This window comes from Hyla sarda, chromosome 2, assembly GCF_029499605.1.
Source record: "Hyla sarda isolate aHylSar1 chromosome 2, aHylSar1.hap1, whole genome shotgun sequence".
Taxonomy (NCBI): Eukaryota; Metazoa; Chordata; class Amphibia; order Anura; family Hylidae; genus Hyla; species Hyla sarda.
Genome location: NC_079190.1, coordinates 62882027 through 62903878, shown reverse-complemented (window position 1 = coordinate 62903878; position 21852 = coordinate 62882027). Strand labels below are relative to the sequence as shown.

At 43.5% G+C, this 21852-nt stretch overlaps 1 protein-coding gene across 6 annotated transcripts in view; it reads right to left on the bottom strand.

Moving 5' to 3' along the window:
* NBEA (neurobeachin) overlaps nt 1-21852 on the bottom strand; it is a 698360-nt gene that overhangs the window by 83947 nt on the left and 592561 nt on the right. For all 6 annotated transcript variants that reach the window (XM_056561916.1, XM_056561911.1, XM_056561913.1 and 3 more), the window contains 2 exons: nt 16598-16710; nt 2647-2787 (listed from right to left, as the gene is read on the bottom strand). In XM_056561916.1, the coding sequence (XP_056417891.1) occupies nt 2647-2787; nt 16598-16710 (254 nt within the window). The remainder of the gene's footprint in view (nt 1-2646; nt 2788-16597; nt 16711-21852) is intronic.

Here is a 21852-nt window from a genome sequence, read left to right as displayed (position 1 = left end):
GGCACCAGAGTCCAAGCAGGCCACGGCTGAGAGGGAGGAGTTGGCTGAAGGAGAAATCCGCACGGGCACCGCGAGACGTGGAGAAGCAGACTTAGAACCAAGAGACGCCACACCCACGTGAGCTGGGTGCGTGCGTGCGTTTCCCAGACGTGGAGGACGGATAGGGCAATCCACCAAGAAATGCTCGGTACTGGCACAGTACAGACAGAGATTTTCTTCCCTACGGCGATTCCTCTCTTCCTGGGTCAGGCGAGACCGATCCACTTGCATGGCCTCCTCGGCGGGAGGCCCAGGCGTAGACTGCAAAGGATGCTGTGGGAGAGGTGCCCAGAGATCTAAGTCTTTTTCCTGGCGGAGCTCTTGGTGTCGCTCAGAAAAACGCATGTCAATGCGGGTAGCCAAATGGATGAGTTCTTGGAGGTTGGCAGGAATCTCTCGTGCGGCCAGCACATCCTTGATGCGACTGGATAGGCCTTTTTTAAAGGTCGCGCAGAGAGCCTCGTTATTCCATGATAACTCGGAAGCAAGAGTACGAAATTGGATGGCGTACTCGCCCACTGAAGAATTACCCTGGACCAGGTTCAACAGGGCAGTCTCGGCAGAAGAAGCTCGGGCTGGCTCCTCGAAGACACTCCGGACTTCAGCGAAGAAGGCCTGGACTGTGGCTGTGGCAGGATCATTGCGGTCCCAGAGCGGTGTGGCCCAAGACAAGGCCTTTCCTGAAAGAAGGCTTACTACGAACGCCACCTTAGACCGTTCTGTAGGAAACAAGTCCGACAACATCTCCATATGCAGGGAACACTGAGACAAAAATCCACGGCAGAGTTTAGAGTCCCCATCAAATTTGTCCGGCAGGGACAGGCGGAGGCTAGGAGCGGCCACTCGCTGCGGAGGAGGTGCAGGAGCTGGCGGAGGAGATGGTTGCTGCTGTAGCAGAGGCAGAAGTTGCTGTAACATGGCGGTCAACTGCGACAGCTGCTGTCCTTGTTGGGCAATCTGCTGCGATTGCTGAGCGACCACCATGGGAAGGTCAGCGAGATTTGGCAGCGGCACCTCAGCGGGATCCATGGCCGGATCTACTGTCACGATTCGGCTTACGGGTTGTGGATCCGCTGTGTCAGCGAGGGATTGGCGTGGACCGTGCTAGTGGACCGGTTCTAAGAGGCTACTGGTTTTCACCAGAGCCCGCCGCAAAGTGGGATGGTCTTGCTGCGGCAGTAGCAACCAGGTCGTATCCACTAGCAACGGCTCAACCTCGTCAGACGTAGCAGAAGGTCGGGGGCAGGCGGCAAGGTTCGTAGTCAGGATGGATAGCAGAAGTTCAGGTAACACAGGCTTTGGACACACTAAACGCTTTCACTGGCACAAGGCAACAAGATCCGGCAAGGGAGTGCAGGGGCAGTGAGCAGATATAGTCTGGGAGCAGGTGGGAGCCAATTAAGCTAATTGGGCCAGGCACCAATCATTGGTGCACTGGCCCTTTAAGTCTCAGAGAGCTGGCGCGCGCGCGCCCTAGAGAGCGGAGCCGCGCGCGCCAGCACATGACAGCAGGGGACCGGGACGGGTAAGTGACCTGGGATGCGACTCGCGAGCGGGCGCGTCCCGCTGTGCGAATCGCATCCCCGACGGCCATGACAGTGCAGCGCTCCCGGTCAGCGGGACTGACCGGGGCGCTGCAGGGAGAGAGACGCCGTGAGCGCTCCGGGGAGGAGCGGGGACCCGGAGCGCTAGGCGTAACACCCAGGCACGGCAAATAGCACAAACAGAAGAAGGGAGGGATGTCCACAATGATATTAATGAAATAAACAGATGCAAAGTAACAAGTATAAAGATGTAGGAGTATACAGCATACACTGAAAAGCAAACGTAGATTGCATAATAAAGGAAGGCTGGAATGGACTGTGCACCCAATGAAGAGACATCTCACCTCCAGCCCCAAACGCACGTTTTCACCCTGTGCTTCGTCAGGGGGCGTGACCACACGTTTGCTTTTCAGCGTATGCTGTATACTCCTACATCTTTATACTTGTTACTTTGCATCTGTTTATTTCATTAATATCATTGTGGACATCCCTCCCTTCTTCTGTTTGTGCTATTTGCCGTGCCTGGGCACACGCTTTTTTGTGTGTGTTTTTGCACTTATGTATTCTGTTGTTCTTCATTTTTCTGTCTGTTTTTTAATCAATAAAGTTTGTTAATAATTCACAATAACCTACATCATGTGGTTTATTTTTTGGTGATAATATTATGATATGACCATAGGTGGTATCAGAATTGGCCTATTGATATTTTATGTGACCATAGGTACTGGCCTGGGTGCCCATACACACACAACAGCTATGAGACGAAAATGTATTTGACCAACTATTCTCTCTCCTAATCCCACCATACACATAAATTCTCTGACCAGGCAATAATGAATTCTGAATGAAGAGAAAAGTAAGATGAAAAGCCAGACTGCAGGCAGCTTCTCCTTTTGACAACAAAAAGGATCAGACAGTTGAAATCCAACATGCCTGATCCATCTCTCCCCCACATCATCTGTCAGGGGAAAGTCAGGAGCCCCCCCATACACATTAGAAAGTCAGCCAGTCCATTAAGCCTAAAAGGCATTTTAAACAACAATCAATCCAAAAATATACTTACAATTCTAACAAGCCAGCATAGTGTGAAGGTGGACGTGGAGTAATGTGTATTGTAGTGATAGGGTGGAGTTTGGTCGTCTTCCCAGGTCTCATAACGCTCTGCATAAAACACTGCTCTCTTTGGATTCAAAGCACCGATAGGCTGAGGAAAAAAATAAAATTGCATTATATAATTTTTAGACATTAGTTCTGCTTTTGAGATTAATACACATTGCAACAGCTGTATATATTTACTGTAGCCCTTCCAGCTTAGTAGCTGCTAAATTCCCTAATGATATATCAGTATCTGTCGTGGTAATAGGAGAACGCAGGTTGGTGTTTGATTTCAGAGATAATGCCTTGAATGTTGTCATATGAACACTGACACCTGACAATCTAATAACTAAGCATTAGACAACAGTGTATAACACAGCTCCCGGTAATCTACAAGCCTTATCTTCCAGGGTTAATGCACAGCGTAGGATGTTTAAGTGCTTAAATACTCCTGTCGCATTCCTGCAAACTACATGAGGGCCTGATCTGCTTCACACATCATTGTAGAGAACACAACATATATGGACACAGAAAAAAGTACACAACATGCAAAAACTAGAGTGGAAATGTAAATGGAACTTTCCATATCAATGCGTAATATTTTTTTTTTTTTAACAGTAAGTGTTTATTGAAATATTTTTTCAATACAATACATACAGAATAGCATTATTATCATGTCGATAAGTCAGTAGTACTAAAAGTAATGAGAACGCTCAAATGACTTTCAACACAAACGATAGAATGGCTGACAAGAATACAGTCAATACCCACTTAACGCAACCAAGGTCATAGATCTGGTGTTAAATGTAAGGTAGCATTAAGCAACCGCACAATCATATGCTATATAAACAATTCGACACATATGTAAAGTAGAGAAATAGGAAAACAGAAAGGGAGGAAAGAAAAAAAAAAAGGGGGGGAGGAAAGGCGGAGAAAGAAGGAAGGAAAATGTACAGGCAAAGTAGATCTTACCTCGTGAGCTGGGGCGACACCACCGGAGAAGGAAGTCATGTGTAGATAAGTGAGTGTGATTGAACGAGATGGAGAGAATGTCAAGGGCATGTGGGTGTAGGGGCTGTAGAGTCAGTGCCTTCCAGATGTTGGGTTCTAAAGTCAGGTGAGGCCATATATGTCAGCCATGGGGACCAGGTGGCGTGAAACTGATTTAGGTGTCTTCTGGAATCCGCCAGAAGTTCCTCCATGCGACACATGTGGGATACCTCGGTCAGCAATGCGTAATATTTTATAAACTGCAATCTATATACTGTAAATGTGCAAAGTAATGGGGCCCCTGAGCAGTCAGATAGTTACGAAGTGTCCAAGGACCCAATGGTGGAGAGGACCCCAGGCCTCGCTTTCAGTCCACACTACAGATGACAGCTTTTAATGTTGGAACATTTTTTGTGTGTCTAAGAGTGGCACGGTTTCTGAAAGCAATCAAGTTTTTCTAATTCTGGATATCCCCTTTAAGCTACATTATGCCACACAGGCTAGAGTGAATGTTCACCTTTTAGCACCATTTTATTTGAAGTTCTAAATGTTGTACTGATACGATTAAAAGGGTACGCCGTAGGGAGAAAAAAAATGTTTTCAATCAACTGGTGCCAGAAAGTAAAACAGATTTGTACATTACGGTACGTCTATATAAAAATCTTAATCCTTCCAGTACTTATCAACTGCTGTATGCTCCAAATGAAGTTGTGTAGTTCTTTCCAGTCTGACCACAGTGCTCTCTGCTGCCTTTTTCCATGTCAGGAACTGTCCGGAGCAGGAGAGGTTAGCTATGCGGATTAGCTCCTACTCTGGACAGTTCCAAACATGGAAAGAAGTGGCAGAAGTGAGCATCGTGTTTGACTGGAAAGAACTACATGACTTCCTCCATAACATACAGCAGTTGATAAGTACTGGAAGGTTTGAGATTTTTAAATAGAAGTCATTTACAAATCTGTTTAACTTTCTGGCACCAGTTGATTTACCAACAAAGAGTACCCCTTTAATGCATCTTCATAGGGCTCAAATTTCATTTTTGTACAGAAATTCAAATTCCCCTAATACAGCCATGGCATTAAATAAAAAATAAAACTCTAGCTACCTGCAGCCGACACTGGGGAAGCTTAAAAGCCTAAAGGGCACCTGACATCTACATGCGGTGCAATCTGTGAGCAGCAAGTCATAGACAAAGACAAGACTGAGCAGGATGATACAGTGTGTTGTGGTAAAAGGTTTAATAAAACTTGTACAGTGGTCCCTCAAGTTACAATATTAATTGGTTCCGGGACGACCATTGTATGTTGAAACCATTGTATGTTGAGACTATAACTCTATGGAAACCTGGTAATTGGTTCTAAAGGCACCAAAATGTCATCCAAAAATAGGAAAAGGTGAGGATTAAAGAAAAATAAGTAGATAACTAATATAGATAAAGCAAATCCTTACATATAAAAGTAAGAAAGATCTGCTGGGAGCTGTAAATCACTGTCTATGTCAGTGTTTCCCAAGCAGGGAGCCTCCAGCTGTTGCAAAACTACAACTCCCAACATGCCCGGACAGCCAAAGGCTGTCCGGGCATGCTGAGAGTTGTAGTTTTGCAACAGCTGGGGGCTCCCTGTTTGGGAAAAACTGGTCTATGTAGAGGACAGGAGCTTCTTCCGGGTCCTGTACAGTACACAATGTTCTAAAAAAGTAACATGGAGCCGCCCTCACCTGGTGTCCAAAGGAGCAGCTAACCCTGATACAGGTAAAGAGTACAGAACATGTAATACCTCCCTGTACTGTAGGGGGCGCTACCAGACACCAGTCAGTGCATACACTTCAGTAATACAGGGGTTTTACCAGTGAATGCCCATTCTGATTGGTCAGTTCTTCTTGTCATTGACACGTTTCACAGATCTGGACTGTCTGTAGCATTGTATGTTGAGTCTGGTTTCAACTTACAATGGTCCAGAAAAGACCATTGTATGTTGAAACTATTGTATGTTGAGGCCATTGTAAGTTGAGGGATCACTGTATTTCATGAATTGATCTCCATATACCACCCATGTTTATTGTACTTGTTTGTGTTATGATATTGATTTTAACCCCCTATTATAAGTACCATACCCTGGAAATAAGGGAACTAAAAATAAATAATATTATAAAATACTTGCTTGTTCTGGGCTTAGGATTCCTTTTGGCAGCCCTTCACAGAGACTGACAGCCTTTGCCATGAGTATGTATTAAAAATAAAAAATAAACATAACTGTCAATCACTGAGCAGGACCGCCCACTGGACTCTTAAGCCCAGAATTGCACTGTATGATCAGTGTGACAGGTTCTCCTAATGCACCAAGAATCTGAAGATGTTGTTTCAAGGTGGAGAATCACTTTAAAGTGAACTGGTTATCCCTTTCATGTTCCCTGAAGTAAGGTTGGCCCCCCGCCTGCTTTAACTAATTGATCTCTCAATATACCCCAAAAAAGGAAGAGATCTATCAATCAAGGCTGGTGGGGTGGGAAGAAGCTGCCAGGGACCACCCAAATAATGCATCGTTTAGGCAGCAAGAAAATGATGACAGGTTCCCTTTAAATATCCTGGCCAGTTTGAAATATAGGACATTTATTATGCATATTAGGTAATATTATATATTTACATAAAATGGTCTTTTTACTTTATCACAAAAAGCAATAAAGCGCAAACCATGTACACACAGTTTCTAAGTAAATGCAGATTTACTCTGGGGAGAAAATAAAAGCATGTAACTGGGCCACTGGCCCCAGGGCCTTAAATTCTCCCAGAGCCTGCCTACAAAGCAAATCAATATGTCTGCTGAAGTCTATCACTGGAATCACACGTCTAATGGAAAGAGACTTTGGCTCACACAGGACAGTTTGTAAGGCACGTTTAATGACGAAAACAGCTCATGAGGAATGGTGGATGGTGTTTGGTGACACTGAGCAGCAATGCTAAACAGTGGGCTTTTTTTTTTTTTGTAGACTTGTAATTTAACAAAAATAAATAAAATAAAAAAAGTGCCAGATTTCTAACAGTGGCTCAGGCTGTTTGCTAATATGGCTTATGTTTTGACTTTCTAGTCTACATGTGCACCATCTACCGGTATTTATTTTAATTTTACTTTTAATCCAAAATTGTGCACTGGAGTTTGGCACATAGCAAAGGTTACCCTCCATGCCCCCGTGTGTTCTGCAGTATTCTCTCCTAATCTCCCAGTCCAGTTTTTTGATAATATTTTGCACATTAGAGACATTTTCAAAATATATATATATTTTTTATATTTGATTGTGTTTTAGTACTATCAGACTAATACAACGCCTGACAGTGGTCCTATACTGGCATTTGGCCCAATGTGGTTGGCATGACCAAATCTGCAGTGCAGCTGGCAGATAATCCCCCACACAGAGGTCACACAATGCCAGGTTTGGCTTCTTGATACCAATGTGAACAACTAGAAGCTAGAGATGGCAATCCAAGTATAGGTCAAAAGGACTACAGCGCCATGTTGATTGGCCATATTCTAAGCCTTTGTATTAAAGAATAGGGGGCAGAGACCACTGTGAATAATATAACTTCATGTAAAAGCAATTGTTAATAGTTGGTTATCTTTACAGACTTGATGGACCGGGAAGAATATATTGACTCATCTTCACAACCATATACCCTATTAGGACAAGTATATTATAGAGGGGAAACAACAGCAGAGAGCCAATGAAGACATGCAATAATACATTTAGCCAGTAGAGGCCACTGCAGGAAAAATAAGCAGCTGAAAGCAACTTCAACCAACTAGATCAGCTGATCAAGTTTGCAACTATCAAACTAAAGAAAAGTAATTCCTGGACTTTTTTAAATTAGTTATAATATACTGTGTACTGTGATCCTGACTCTTTTTTTTCTCAGGTTTTGCGCCCAAGTTGTGTCACACATTTTGTGGACCAGATTTTGCGACCAGAAAAACAACCAAACACGTCTCCTTGTTGGTGTGTCCCTAAAAGTTTAGAAAAACCCCAACAAACTAATTGAAGTTTCCACATAAAATGCGGTGAATTTGAGGTGTTGAAAACTCGGCAGCAGTGTACCTGCTATGGCAGGAGACCCAGGAGGACCCCACTGCTCACACAGAGACATAGGCTAGGGTCACATCACGTTTTTGCTATATGGCTTTGTATAATTTTTTTTTTACCGAAATGGGAACCAAAATTGCTAAACCGTATGCAAAATTTGATGCTATAAAAACAGTATACAGATTTTATACTGGTCAGAAAAGCCATTTCACAGCCACCTGCAGACTCTGGCACCTGGGGAATGTGCAGGAGCTGTCCTTCAGCACAGCGGTACTACTACTTCTCCATCATGGAACAGACTGTGTTCCATGATGAAAGTGTTACTACTCCCAGCTGCGGGAGTCTGCAGGCAGTTGTGGACCCGCTAAAATTCTAACTTATAAACCTGTGAAGCGAGCGGCATGCCGCTTCACTTCTCAGCCAGCCAGTGAGCCAAATCTTTGCACTGTAACTTTATATTCCATGCTGGGAGCCCTGTGAGCATGACCAATAAAGCTTAAAGGACAAGTCTCATGATCAAAAACATATCTCCCTATCCAAAGGATAGGGGATAAGTTTTAGATTGTGGGGGTCCAAGTTTCTCCTGTTTGGACCCCCACCCGAAGCAGGAGCCGCCACGCCCCTCCATATAATTCTACGGGACAGCCGTCAGGCAATCTTTGGCTCTCCCACCGATCTATAAGGAGGCGGCAAGGCGGTCTCCGCTTCGGGCGGGGGTCATGACGCGCTCATGTGCTAGCGCACAGGGGATCTATGCAGGAGCTCGTGGGGGGGGGGGGCCAGCTCTCGGATAGGGGCTAAGTTTTTGATTATGAGACTTGTCCTTTAATTGACCAATTTAGGAAATTTAGGAATTGAATCTAAATATTTAAAAACTAACTAAAGATGGTCTATTCCTGATGGGCATTCAGTGCCATCAGCAGCGTATGAACGCAATCTGATGTGTTCTTAAATTTCTCAGGAATAAGGAACATCTTGGAGACTGTGTTAATAAACATAAGGCTCCGTTGTATCTATGTTCATTTTTCCTGCTGAACATAAGTACACTGATAAAATAAAGGAAAGCCGTACAGAACCTCACTGGTTTCACCAGATGTATTCACACTTCAATACGCTTATTTGCATTATTACGGTAAGAGGCCTGCAGGCTTTATCACTTCCTGCGCTTGCAGCAACCACTAATGTGCAGCTGAATTGTCACGCTTCTCATCTCCTGTCACTCAAACAGCTCAAGTATTAACAAACAGCATACCTACTGCTCGGTGAGGAGGACTGAGTGCTGGCTCACACTCCCATCATTGCTGGCATCAGTGAACTATGATGAACTCATGCGGATGGCTGACGTCAGACCAACCCAACAGAGACAGAATAGACATACTGGGGGAGATTTCTTTTGTATAGGAATAGTGGTGCAGTTGCCCATGGCAACCAATCAGATTGCTTCTTTCATTTCTCACAGGTCTCTTTAAAAATGAAAGAAGCGATCTGATTGGTTGCCATGGGCAACTGCACCACTCTTCCTCTACACAAGTTTTGATAAATCTCCCCCACTAAGTGAATTCAAGAATATGCCGGGTGTCCTATGTTGTGATTTGTCTAGCAATCTAGTCAGGGCTCATGTCCTGCAGGAACACTTGGCAACGGAGTTCCGGCACTTTTTCCACAACAGGAACACTGTCCCCATTAGCAGGAGTCCTGCAAGACCAGCCCTTGAGTTGAAGTCTTGGGCGAGTTCCCACACTTTTTTTCCCCAGGACTTGACCCCCTGAATTTAATGGCCTCCAAAGACCCATAGACATTTATCATTATTTTGCGCAAGTAACCAAACCCAAAACAGCTTGAAAACCAAGGCATATGTACCACAGAGCAGTGTTCCCCAACCTGTTGCAAAACTACACCTTCCATCATGACCTGACAGCATGGTGGCACTTCCTCTTTGACAGTGCCTCTCAACAGTTGTTGTAAAACTACAACTCCCATCACCTTCAGCCATCAGGACTTGATGGTTCTTTCTCTATAGCAGTATTCCCTACCTGTGGCTCTCCAGATGTTGCAGAACTACAACTCACTTTGTGTCCTAACAAGGCATAGCAGAAACGCCGACGCGTTTCAAACCATATGGTTCTTAGTCATTGCACCATGGTGCCATGACTAAGAACCATACTGTTCGAAACGCGTCGGATTTTCTGCTATGCTTTTATAACCACCTCAATATGGTTTTCATTTTTTGCTTCACTTTTTAAATATGCAAAATACATTTTTGATTTTTATGTCTATTTTTGTGGGAGCTGGAACCTATTATTTTTCCATGAATGGAGTTGCATCTCCGAAACAGCTGGAGAGCCACAGACAAAGTGCCACCATGCCATCAAGCCCTGATAGGAGTTGTAGTTTTTCAAAACCTGGAGAGCTACATGTTGCGGAACATTGCTGTAGAAAAAGTGCCACTAAGTCCTGGTAGTGGAAGGCTGTGTGGTCATGATGGGGGGGTTGTAGTTTTGGGAAACTGCCATAGAGTTATGGTTATGTAATCATAGAGTTATGGTCAGCCATAGGGATAGGGTAATCTAACTATTGGTGGAATGCTTTATTTTAATGGGTATTAAGTTCTTTTGTCCCACATGGCATGTTAGTGTTACACTAGAAGGGTGTCCAATTAAAAATGGTTGCCATAGAGCAGTGATCTTCAAACAGTGGACCTCCAGATGTTGCAAAACTACAACTCCCAACATGCCCGGACAGCCGCTGGCTGTCCGGGCATGTTGGGAGTTGTAGTTTTGCAACATCTGGAGGTCCACCGTTTGGAGACCACTGCCATAGAGCCCCTCCCCTCTATACACAAAAAAAAAAAATATATATATATATATATATATATATACAGTACACAGAGATGACAAAAAAGGTAAATAATAAAAGGGCGGACTAGATGGACCAGATGGTGTTTTCCTGCTGACAATCTTCAATGTTTCTATGTTTGTTGTGCTAATTGTCACCAAGACAGAATGAGACTGTCACATGCCCGAGTGATGATGGGAAATGGTTAGACAGACAAATTATAAACCGAAAAATAAATGTTATAGTGTAACAAACAGAAGTCAGCAAAGAAGATCTCCTGTAAACTTGTGTGCAATTAAAGTGGACCGGTCAGTAGGTTTTTCAGGGTATATGCTAAGGACATTACTGTATAGGACTTTTGACCCTGAGGCTATGCCCAAATACAGTATTTTCATCATTTAATTTTTTATTTTTTTTTGTCTGTGTCAGAGTTTGCAAAATATAGTGACCAAAATGAGGGCAAAAACACTGTGTATGAACTGAATTTATACATACCTCCCACTAGTTAAATGGGCACTGTCACCAACTTTATGATATGTTGTAGTACTTATGTACTACATCATATCTCTAATATACTTTTATTATTTTTTTTTTCATTAAAAAGGTTTAATTTACATTTAAAAACCGGCCACAGAAAAAGGACTGATTTTGGAGTGGCAATCAGTCCTTTTTCAGTTAGGCTGCACTCGCTCCCTGCCTGTCAATCAGACAGGCGGGAGCGAGCGCATTGGCTCCCCGGCCACTGGCTGGGAGGCCACTCCTCCCGCACATCGCCGCCGCCTCGTTGCCGCCGCTGTCCCTGCACACCCGCTGCCGGACTCTGCAGTAACTGCAAGTGTATTGAGGGAACGGGGTATGCGGGGCGGGGGGTTGGGAATTGAGGAGTGAACGGGCTAGTGCCGTAGCGGGGGGGGGGGGGAACGGGCTAGCAAAAAAAAATAAATAGGATGGTGGGAGCTACCCTTTAATTTACCCCGTCAGCACCAAGATATCAAAGTTTATGATATGCAAGATATGTAAATTAGGCATTGGAGCTCCCCGGTCGTTCCCCTCAGATGCTAGATTACAGGGGAGAGGTGGGGATTACAGTACAGCCTAGTGGCTGTCAATCAGGGGATAGGGGAGGTCACTGAGCACAGAGGTTGTGACTAGCTGATGAAGGAACTGTACTGGGCTATAGCAATAGAGGGAACGCCCAGTGGGCTCCAAAACCTACACTGCATATCTTTTTGAACTCTAAAATCTCCGTGCTAGAGGGGTCAATTATCAAATGAGAGATTTGAACAGATTCAGGGTCAAAATCCTATACCCTAGAAACCAGCTGACAGATCCACTTTAAAGGGGTACTCCGCCCTAGACATCTTATCCCCTAGCCAAAGGATAGAGGATAAGATGTCTGATCGTGGGGGTTCCGTTGCATCACTGCACAGAGCTAAGTTTGCTCCGTGCGTGATGACTCACGATACAGGGGCCAGAGTATTGTGATGCCACGGCTCCGCCCCCTTGTGATGTCACGCTCCGTCCCCTCAATGCTAGTCTATAGAAAGGGGGGCCTCACAGCCACCATGCCCCTCCCATAGGCTCACATTGAGGGGGCGGAGCATGACGTCCTTTGGATAGGGGATAAGATGTCTAGGGGGGAGTACCCCTTTAAGGATCTTGGCTGTAATACAGTTGTGTGCATGAACCTTGACACCAGGGAGTGGGCATAAGGAGTGTTATAGGCCAGGCTATGATCCCTGGGTAAGATGTAAAAAATAGCAGGCCATTAGAAGTAAGTTGAGGTAAGTCCTTCAGGGGTTGAGCTATCTCCAACAAAGAGTCAGGTCTTTTCATTTTAAAAGATAAAAGATTGTAAGTTAAAGGGTTTTTAAAGGCTTACTCCGCCCCTAGACATCTTATCCCCTATCCGAAGGATAGGGGATAAGATGTCAGAATGCCGGTATCTCAGCTGCGGCACCCCGCTATAATTACTGCACAGAGCAGACTCGCTCCATGCGTAATGACGGGCGATACAGGGGCCGGAGCATCGTGACATCGCGGCCCCGCCCCTCGTGACGTCACGGTCCACCCCCTTAATGCAAGTCTATGGGAGGGGGTGTGATGGCTGCCACGCCCCCTCCCACAGACTTGTATTGAGGGGCGGGCTGTTATGTCACGAGGGGGTGGAGCCGTGATGTAACAATGCTCCGGCCTCTGTACTGCCCGTCATTACGCATGGAGCGAGTCTGCTCTGTGCAGTAATGATAGCGGGGTGCCTCGGGCGAGATCCCGGGGGTCCCCAGCAGCGGGACCCCAGCGATCTGACATCTTATCCCCTATTCTTTGCATAGCGGAGTACCCCTTTAAGGGGAAATAAACATTTGCCAATGCACAGGATACAGGAGAAGTGTCTAATCAGAGGGGGCCCAACCAAAATAGGTTGGAGTAGCTGTATTAGTCCAGTGATGCACATGCAAAATCAGAGAACGTTGCAGAATCTTGTAACATTTTTATTATTGGACTAACAATAAAGAAGGTAATACAAGATTCTGGAACATTCTATGATAGACTACATGTGAATAACATACAACACGTTTCTCTCCTAATATTAGTTTCTGACATTTTAAACATATTTCCTGTTCGATAACACATAGTGTAGAGAGGGCAATGACAATTATCAGATCAGTAAGATTAACAGCTGGTTACCATATTTCACTGAGACTGTGGCCCAGATTTATCAAACTGTGTGAGAGAAAAAATTAAGTAAACACCAAAGAAAAAACCTTACTACTAGGTAAGTAACTGTGCACTAGAGACTGAAAACACATAGAAAAAAGATTAGGCACAGGACTGTGACACTGACATATATTGTAACAAATGTAAATTTTATTAAATCATATATAAAAATAAGATAAAATATAACAGAACACAAAAAATGCAGAAAAAAGAAGACAAAGGCACCAGAGTACAGCAAAAAAGTGGGTGGCTACAAGGTCTAACAAAGTGGCTATGTATATGAAAACAGAATAGCCAGTGTGGGGTAGGGTGCATATCTGGAGGACCCCAACGAGCGTTTTGCTTATAAAGTGCTTCCTCAGGGGGAATGGAGGAAGCATTTTAGAAGCTAAACGATCGTTGGGGTCTGGTGGGTAAGGTCTGGCACGCTTGACTGTTTTGAGGTTTATTCATTTTGTTTCATATTATGCTTGTTTGGTAGCGATGTGAGCTTTAAAGGGGTACTCCGGTGAAAACCTTTTTTCTTTTAAATCAACAGGTGGCAGAAAGTTAAACATATTTGTAAATTAGTTTTATTAAAAAATCTTAATCCTTCCAGTACTTATTAGCTGCTGAATGCTACAGAGGAAATTCCTTTCTTTTTGGAACACTGATGACATCACGAGCACAGTGCAATCGGCTGACATCTCTGTCCATTTTAGCAACCATGCATAGCAGATGCATAGCAGATGTATGATAAGGGCAGCATGGTGGCTCAGTGGTTAGCACTTCTGCCTTGCAGTGCTGGGGACTTGGGTTCAAATCCCACTAAGGACAACAATAAATAAAGGGTTATTATTATTATATTAACGTCAGCAGAGAGAACTGTGCTCGTGATGTCACCAGAGAGCATTCCAAAAAGAAAAGAATTTCCTCTGTAGTATTCAGCAGCTAATAAGTACAGGGAGGATTAAGATTTTTTTAATAGAAGTAATTTACAAATATGTTTAACTTTCTGCCACCAGTTGATTTAAAAGAAAAAAGGTTTTCACCGGAGTACCCCTTTAACTGTAGGCTTCAGGCTCAGGCTTCTGCTTGATCCTCCAGATATGTACCCTAGCCCACACTGGCTATTCTGTTTTCATATACATAGCCACTTTGTTAGACCTTGTAGCCACCCACTTTTTTGCTGTACTCTGGTGCCTTTGTCTTCTTTTTTCTGCATTTTTTGTGTTCTGTTATATTTTATCTTGTTTTTATATATGATTCAATAAAATTTAGATTTGTTACAATATATGTCAGTGCCATAGTCCTGTGCATAATCTTTTTTTTCCTCTGTGTTTTCAGAAAAAATAGTGATTTTTCCCACAGCAATCAATCACAGCTCAACTTTCCCTTTACCAGAGCTCGTTAGCTGAGCTGTGATTGGTCGCTGTGGGAAAATCTCTATATTTTTTACTCTGACACAGTTTGATAAATCTAAGCCTATGTGTTTTATTTGAAAAGGAAAAGTTTTATATGAAAAACAAAAATAAAAAAGGTGTACACCACAGATGTCCTACAGATACTGTTAGCATAACTGAAACATTTGATATGAACCATAAAAGAACTGCGGAGCACTCACCAGGTCTTTTCAGCCAGAGGCTTCTTTATTGTAGCATATTACAGTCGGGATACATGCAGGGGGTCTTGAATACCCCCGCGTCCATACCATCCTCCCCTGCATGTATCCCGACTGTAATATGCTACAATAAAGAAGCCTCTGGCTGAAAAGACCTGGTGAGTGCTCCGCAGTTCTTTTATGGTTCATATCAGCTGCTTTACTTACCGTATTTTTCGCCGTATAAGACGCACTTTTTCTTCCCCAAAACTGGGGGGGGAAAAGTCGGTGCGTCTTATACGGCGAATACACCCCTATCGCGGCGGTCCCTGAGGCCATCAACGGCCGGGACCCGCGGCTAATACAGGACATCTCCGATCGCGGTGATGCCCTGTATTAACCCTTCAGACGCGGCGATCAAAGCTGACCGCCGCATCTGAAGCGAAAGTGACACTAACCTGGCTGTTCAGTCGGGCTGTTCGGGACCGCCGCGATTTCACCGCGGCGGTCCCGAACAGCCCGACTGAACAGCCGGGTTAGTGCTTACAGGACACCGGGAGGGACCTTACCTGCCTCCTCGGTGTCTTCTCCGTTCAGGGATCCCCTGTATGGCCGGCGCTCTCCTTCCTCGTCGTCACGTCGTTGCGTACGTGCGTCGGCGTGTGTAACAACGTGATGGCAGCGACGGAGAGCGAGGATACCCAGCCGGCAGCAGAGACGTTTCGGAGCGACGAGGACACAGCGACAGCGATGGAGCGACATCCAGGGCAGCGGTGACGGGTCCGGAGCGGCGGGGACACGTGAGTATTACCTCCTATGCAGTGGTCTTCAATCTGCGGACCTCCAGATGTTGCAAAACTACAACTCCCAGCATGCCCGGACAGCCGTTGGCTGTCCGGGAATGCTGGGAGTTGTAGTTTTGCAACATCTGGAGGTCCGCAGGTTGAAGACCATTATTGGGTTCAAAATCTTTATTTTTTTAGATTTTGCACCTATAAATTGGGTGTGTCTTATACGCCGGTGCGTCCTATAGGGCGAAAAATACGGTATATTGCGTGGTATCACCGAAGATTGTGTCTGAATTGGCTTCCAGGGACTGTGTGAATCAGGCGTCCGCTGCTGATTTTATGCAACATAGGGAAGGTGCTGAGACCACTACCTTGCATATGTAACCGAAACATTGTTACATTTATATGGTGGAGTTATGAGTTCTAAGGGAAGCCTTTCTATTGTCATTTTGTATAAATGCACCTAGAGGGAAACATGGAAAATCTGAGAATGGAAAGAGAAAATAACAAAAAGTATAATTTAAATAATTCTAGTAACATTAACATTGAAGGTAGGGACCCAATGACAGAGAAATGGTAAGAAGGCTACAACAGAACAACATTGCACTTCCTAAAGATAACTTTAAGAGAATGTTCGGGTTCATGTGTATGGCTATATTAGGGTCATAGTCTTTCCACGAAAGGTCTAAAAGTCTAAAATGCCTGAGCAGAGGTGAAACGTGAAGTTCCTTTAGCAATGTGTGTCCACTCCTACTCCAAGGCTGATAAAGCCAACCAGACATTCCTAACACATTTCTAAGTGTGTGAAAATTGTGAACTAATATTTTGCTGTTAGAAAAACATTTTGCAATCAAAAAGATCTGTATATTGACTGATGGTTTTCAGAAAAGATTGTTTCATTACGTTTGTTACATTTTGTAAATAAGAAGTATATGAATTACCTTTGAAAGATCCCTGAAGTTTCCTGGTAAGGTTAAATCCAATTCCTCGGATTCATAATTTGTTAACACCCATGGAAATACAGGATACTGATTCAAGTCATTGTATGTTCTCCCTGAGAAAATGAGTAAAGTATGTTTAATGGTCACTGCTTTTTTCAACAAACTCTGCAAAAATGAAGAGTAAAAGCAAATGTAAGGCACATTGCTATATATACCTCATCACAGAAAAATGTTTGAAACATTCACTTTGAGAAAACATTCACTTTAAACAGGTTGGACTAGCAGATCAGATTACAAGTCTATGAAGAGGGGAGGGGCTAGGAAACATTTGGGAGGGGGGCGGGGGTGAGTTCAGAGTGTAAAGGCAAAGAGGGGAAGACACAGAGAGGCTGTAAAAAGACAACATAACAGCAAAATGGAAGTTAAAATCCACCCTAGTACGTAAGCCACAGCTTAGACTATTCACTACTGCTGTATAATGTCCTCCATGCTGCTGCTGTTTCTCAGGGTGTTCAAAATGTAAAATCAAAGAGGCAAGGCTTTACTCTCTAGCCTAGTCACAACTTAAGAGATGAAGCATGCTGGGTGGAATCTGGTGAAAAATGGCATACTGTATATGCTGAAAAGCTATCTGAAACAGGTACGTTTTTATAGCACCTTTAGATCAAACTCACATTTTTATGATAATTAAAAAAAAAATGTATACAACGGAAACATACTCTGCAACGCTGTTCAGAGATTATCATCACTCCCATTGGCCCCTGTGCGCAGTTAACCTATTTTTGGACTATCGGAGGACATAAGTACCCAAAGAAAACCCACACATAAACAGAGATAATACAGAAATAAATTAAAAAAAATATACAAAAAAAAAAAAAAACATAATTCCCACTATTAATTAAAGCAAATACTAATATTTTCATTCTTGAACCTATAACATATTTCCATTATGTGCATTAAGGGGAATGTAGCAGCAAATGGCATTGACTGGCCCCCCACTGCGCTGGGAATGCTGGTATTGCTTTCACTGGGTCACATAACACCCATGTTTAATGATCTGCTTTTGGTGTTCCCTGGCTACAAACTAAATTGAAAACCTATCCCTGCTCAACCTGACAAAAATAACCTAGGTTATCAATTCCCTGGCCGAGAGCAGATTTACAGTGCTGTCATAGGACTGTTTCCTTCTAGATTTTAATGATTCTTGGTTTACCAGACCTGAGAATACTGAACAGAGTGCTCCTTGTTCTCTGCAAGTTTCATAACAAAAAATAAAAATTGGTTTCCTTAACAAAAAAAAAAAATTTTTTTTTTTTTTTGCAAAATGCACATATGTAGACATGAGTATCTCTAGAGCAGGGGCATCCTAAAAGGAAAAATGTCTTTATGTGTCTATACAAGTAAGAAGATCACATCTGTGATGTTTACAGTCTCAGGACGACACTACTTTCTAGACAAATAAATTGCTCTGTAGAAGTCATAAATCTGACAACATTCTGAGTAGAAGACCATTCATTTGAATGGAACTTTGCTTTGCTTCTAATCTCAAAATCTTTGGGCAGTGCCACACTGGGTTATGATCTCTTCAACTTTTTTCCAATGTGATCTTCAGTGCATCGCATGTTTTTAACAGAATTTTAAGTCAATATTTAGTAAAACTTGCTAATTATGGATTTGTATTTACTATTTTCAATTCCCTAATTTTTCACTGGCTGCTGTCGATGTTTACATGTCTCCATCATGAACATGGAGCTGCAATGGCCCATCACCAGTCATAACTGTAATATCAGTGAGAATAAACCTGCAGATGCCAAAAGAAGTCTAGCATGGTCACTAGAAGCTGAAGTGGCACAAAGCAGTCCCTAGCCTCACTTCTGCATAGTCTACCATGGTTACAGTAGCTGGATCCCCATTAGGCGGGGTAGTTTACATTCAACACGCCCAATATTTATATCCACTAACATCTTCCGCTGAGGAGAGTTAGAGGCCGCCATACAAGGCATGCCAGTCCACCTGACGAAGGGGAGCTTATGCCCAGAAAGGCGTAGGGTTTGCTCTTACAATAAAAAGATTCTTGTGATATTATCTATCACTGCCTGATTGGTGGATCGTGTGGCATGGCCGTTTTTTCTTTCCTTAACTGGACAACTGTAGCATTCGGCGGATGTCTTCTCCGTGCCAGACCCTAAAATGAATTGGATGCAAACGTCTACTACCAGGTCATGACGGACCCCGTTCACTTGTACGGGGTCCTTCGGTGACCCGGTAATTTTACAAGATTTTAGCGGAGAAAAAAATTGTGCTTGCACTTTTTTTTTCTGTGCTAAACTCCTGTCCTTCTGGCCGGATTGCCAATGGAACTCTGAATAGCAAAGTCCGACAGCAATGTGAACAAGGCCGTAGATATACATTGATACAAGATGAGCAGCCGATCCAGCTGACACATATCTAGCATGTATGGTAACATTAAAGAATATTTGCCATTATGTCCACAGGATAGGGGATCAGTGTTTGATTGTAGGGGGTCCAACCTCCCATGATCATGAGTACAGAGCTCAGTTATCTTTGCCACTTCCATAGGCAATAAATGAATGGGCTTTTAAGTATGTGCACTAATGCTCCATTCAGACAAGAGCTTTGAGAGTCCTGTTCTTGAGATCATGGTGGGTCTGGCTGAAACAATCAGACACTTATGCATAGGGAATAAGTGTCCAAGGTGGCAAACCCCTCTTAAAATTGCCTCCCCAATACCCCTATACCAGGTAACAACACCCCAACTCAATTTTGATACAACTACAAATCTAGAAATGGAATATTAACCACAAAAGGGCATAAACTACCCAGGCACTGCTATGTAGAGCTCCACAATGGTTAATTCTGACAAAAGATGCCTTGGAACAAAAATAAACTTCTTAATTAAAATGTTTAATTTCGTGGTTGAGTTTTAAAAGGTGAAATAGCTCGGGGAGACCTGACAAAAAAATTACAGCTGCAATTCCTCGGTGATAATGTTAATGACAGCAAAATATTGTTTAATTAGATGATTCCAGCATCTGGATTAACACTCTGTGAGCGCTGTCCCCTATGCTTGTCTGCGTTTTCACACTTTACAGACATTTTGTCATCTCTAGGTCATTAGGAAAGAATTTTTAATGATTTTTTTTAGAAGCCGGCGGTTCGCGTTACATCTAATTACATGACAATAATAAGGCCGACGCAGACTGCAGCTAAATATACACATAATTAGTTAGCAAAAGCTCGCACATCACAGAGGGAAAAAATGCAGAAAATAGAGGGGGCGAGGGGCTCATCCATACTCACAATATAATTAATAACTTCACGGTCACGGCTCTGCTGTGCCGGCAGGACACTGGTACCGCAATAACCCTTATACTACATCTGCTGCTGTTCATAAAACACAGTGCTTATAGGGGGGCTGAGATGTGAAGTGTTATACTGCATATATAAAGGGGTGTGTTTATTAATGAGTAGCTCCCCTGCCTATTGCACATCTATCCCTAACCTCCTCCCTGCCTTGAATTGTTTTTTTTTTTTTACTACTTTAGAAATGTCTATTTGTCTACCTGGTAGTGTGCTCACTTACCAGTCAGACTTCCCCAGCAGGCGTGACATCACTGATGCCTGCTGGGGGCCAACTTCCGCCCCTAGCTCATCTATGCTGCGCTCCCGATCGAAGCATGCATAGCTGAGCGGCCAATAGCATGGCAGGCTGCTCCGGGGTCTTCTCCTCCCTGTTTAGCAGTGCACGTGTTATCCAGGGAGGAGGAGTATAGGAGCATCGCCCACCTGCCGTACTGTTCTACGCCGCCAAGACCCGGAACAGAAATGAAATATAATATGGTTTGTTTTTAAAACAAAAACTATATAAAAAAAACCCTCTGCGTGGACCCTCTGTATGCCCCAGTGTAGTATAGTAACAGGTGGAGGCATACTGTTAGCTCTAATCCTCAGCGTGTCTCCAGCTGTTGCTAAACTATAACTCCCAGCATGCCCTGATAGCCAATATCTGTCAAGGCATGCTGGGAGTTGTAGTTTAGCAACAGACTGTAAATGCTGGGGGCGGGGGCGGCCGCCCCGGCGTTCACAGCGCAGGCTGACTGAATTCGGACTAATGCCCAGCCGGGATTTTAAAGAGGGAATTAAAATAATTTACAGACAGAAAAAAAAATAGAAGTATATTAGAGATATGTTGTAGTACACAAGTACTACAACATATTAAAAAAAAAAAAGATGATGACAGTGCTCATTTCAATTTTTCCGAGGCCTTTTCAAAAATGAAAGGAGCGATCTGATTGGTTGCTATGAGCACCCCAGCATGTTTTCTCTGGACAGGTTTTCATAGATCTCCCCCATTGGCCCCAATTTAGTAGTCTTCTAAAAGAAAAAAAAGAAAAAAAACTCTCTGGTTTTGCCCACAACAGCCAATCACAGCTCAGGTTTCATTTCACCAGACCTCATTAAGATATGAAAGGTGAGCTATGATTGGTTGTTATGGGCAAAACCAGACAGTTTTGGTTTGAGTGAGATTGATAAATCTGGGCCATTGGGTCATTACTGTACTGGTCGAGATATATTAATTGTTTTTGTGACCAACATTTTTGCAAAAGTGAGAACAAAAAGTATCTTGTTATATATTGCTGAAACATTCTGACTAAATGACAATTTGCATTGGAAACGTCAGTAATCCATCATTTCAAGGACAGATGTGTGTTCAATATGTTCCCAGTGAAGCCCCCAAAGTTCATGCAAAATGTATCCAATTGAGGTAGAAAGTGTGTCATTTTGGCCTTAGTCAGACCAGTGTACATCGGTATATCACAAAAATATATACACACCATGGGGGAGATTGATCAAAACCTGTGGGAGGCAAAGTTGCCCAGTTGCCCATAGTAACCAATCAGATCACTTCTTTCATTCTTAACAAGGCCTGTCCAAAATGAAAGAAGCGATTTGATTGGTTGCTATGGGCAACTGGGCAGCTTTACCTCTCCACAGGTTTTGATAAATCTCCCGCAGTGTGTTTATATTCCAGGAGATTTCCTTAGTCTAATGGTGATAGATAGGCCCTGTTCACACTACGGACATTCCACCTGAAATTTCCTCAAGCAAATTCCGTGCAGATTCGGTTTGCAGCGGCCTCCTTCAGAATCAGTTCTTAAAGTCTGTGCAGACACTAAGTGCCTTCTCATTCACTGCAGCGCAGTTCCAGGACTTCTCCGGCGGATTACACCAGA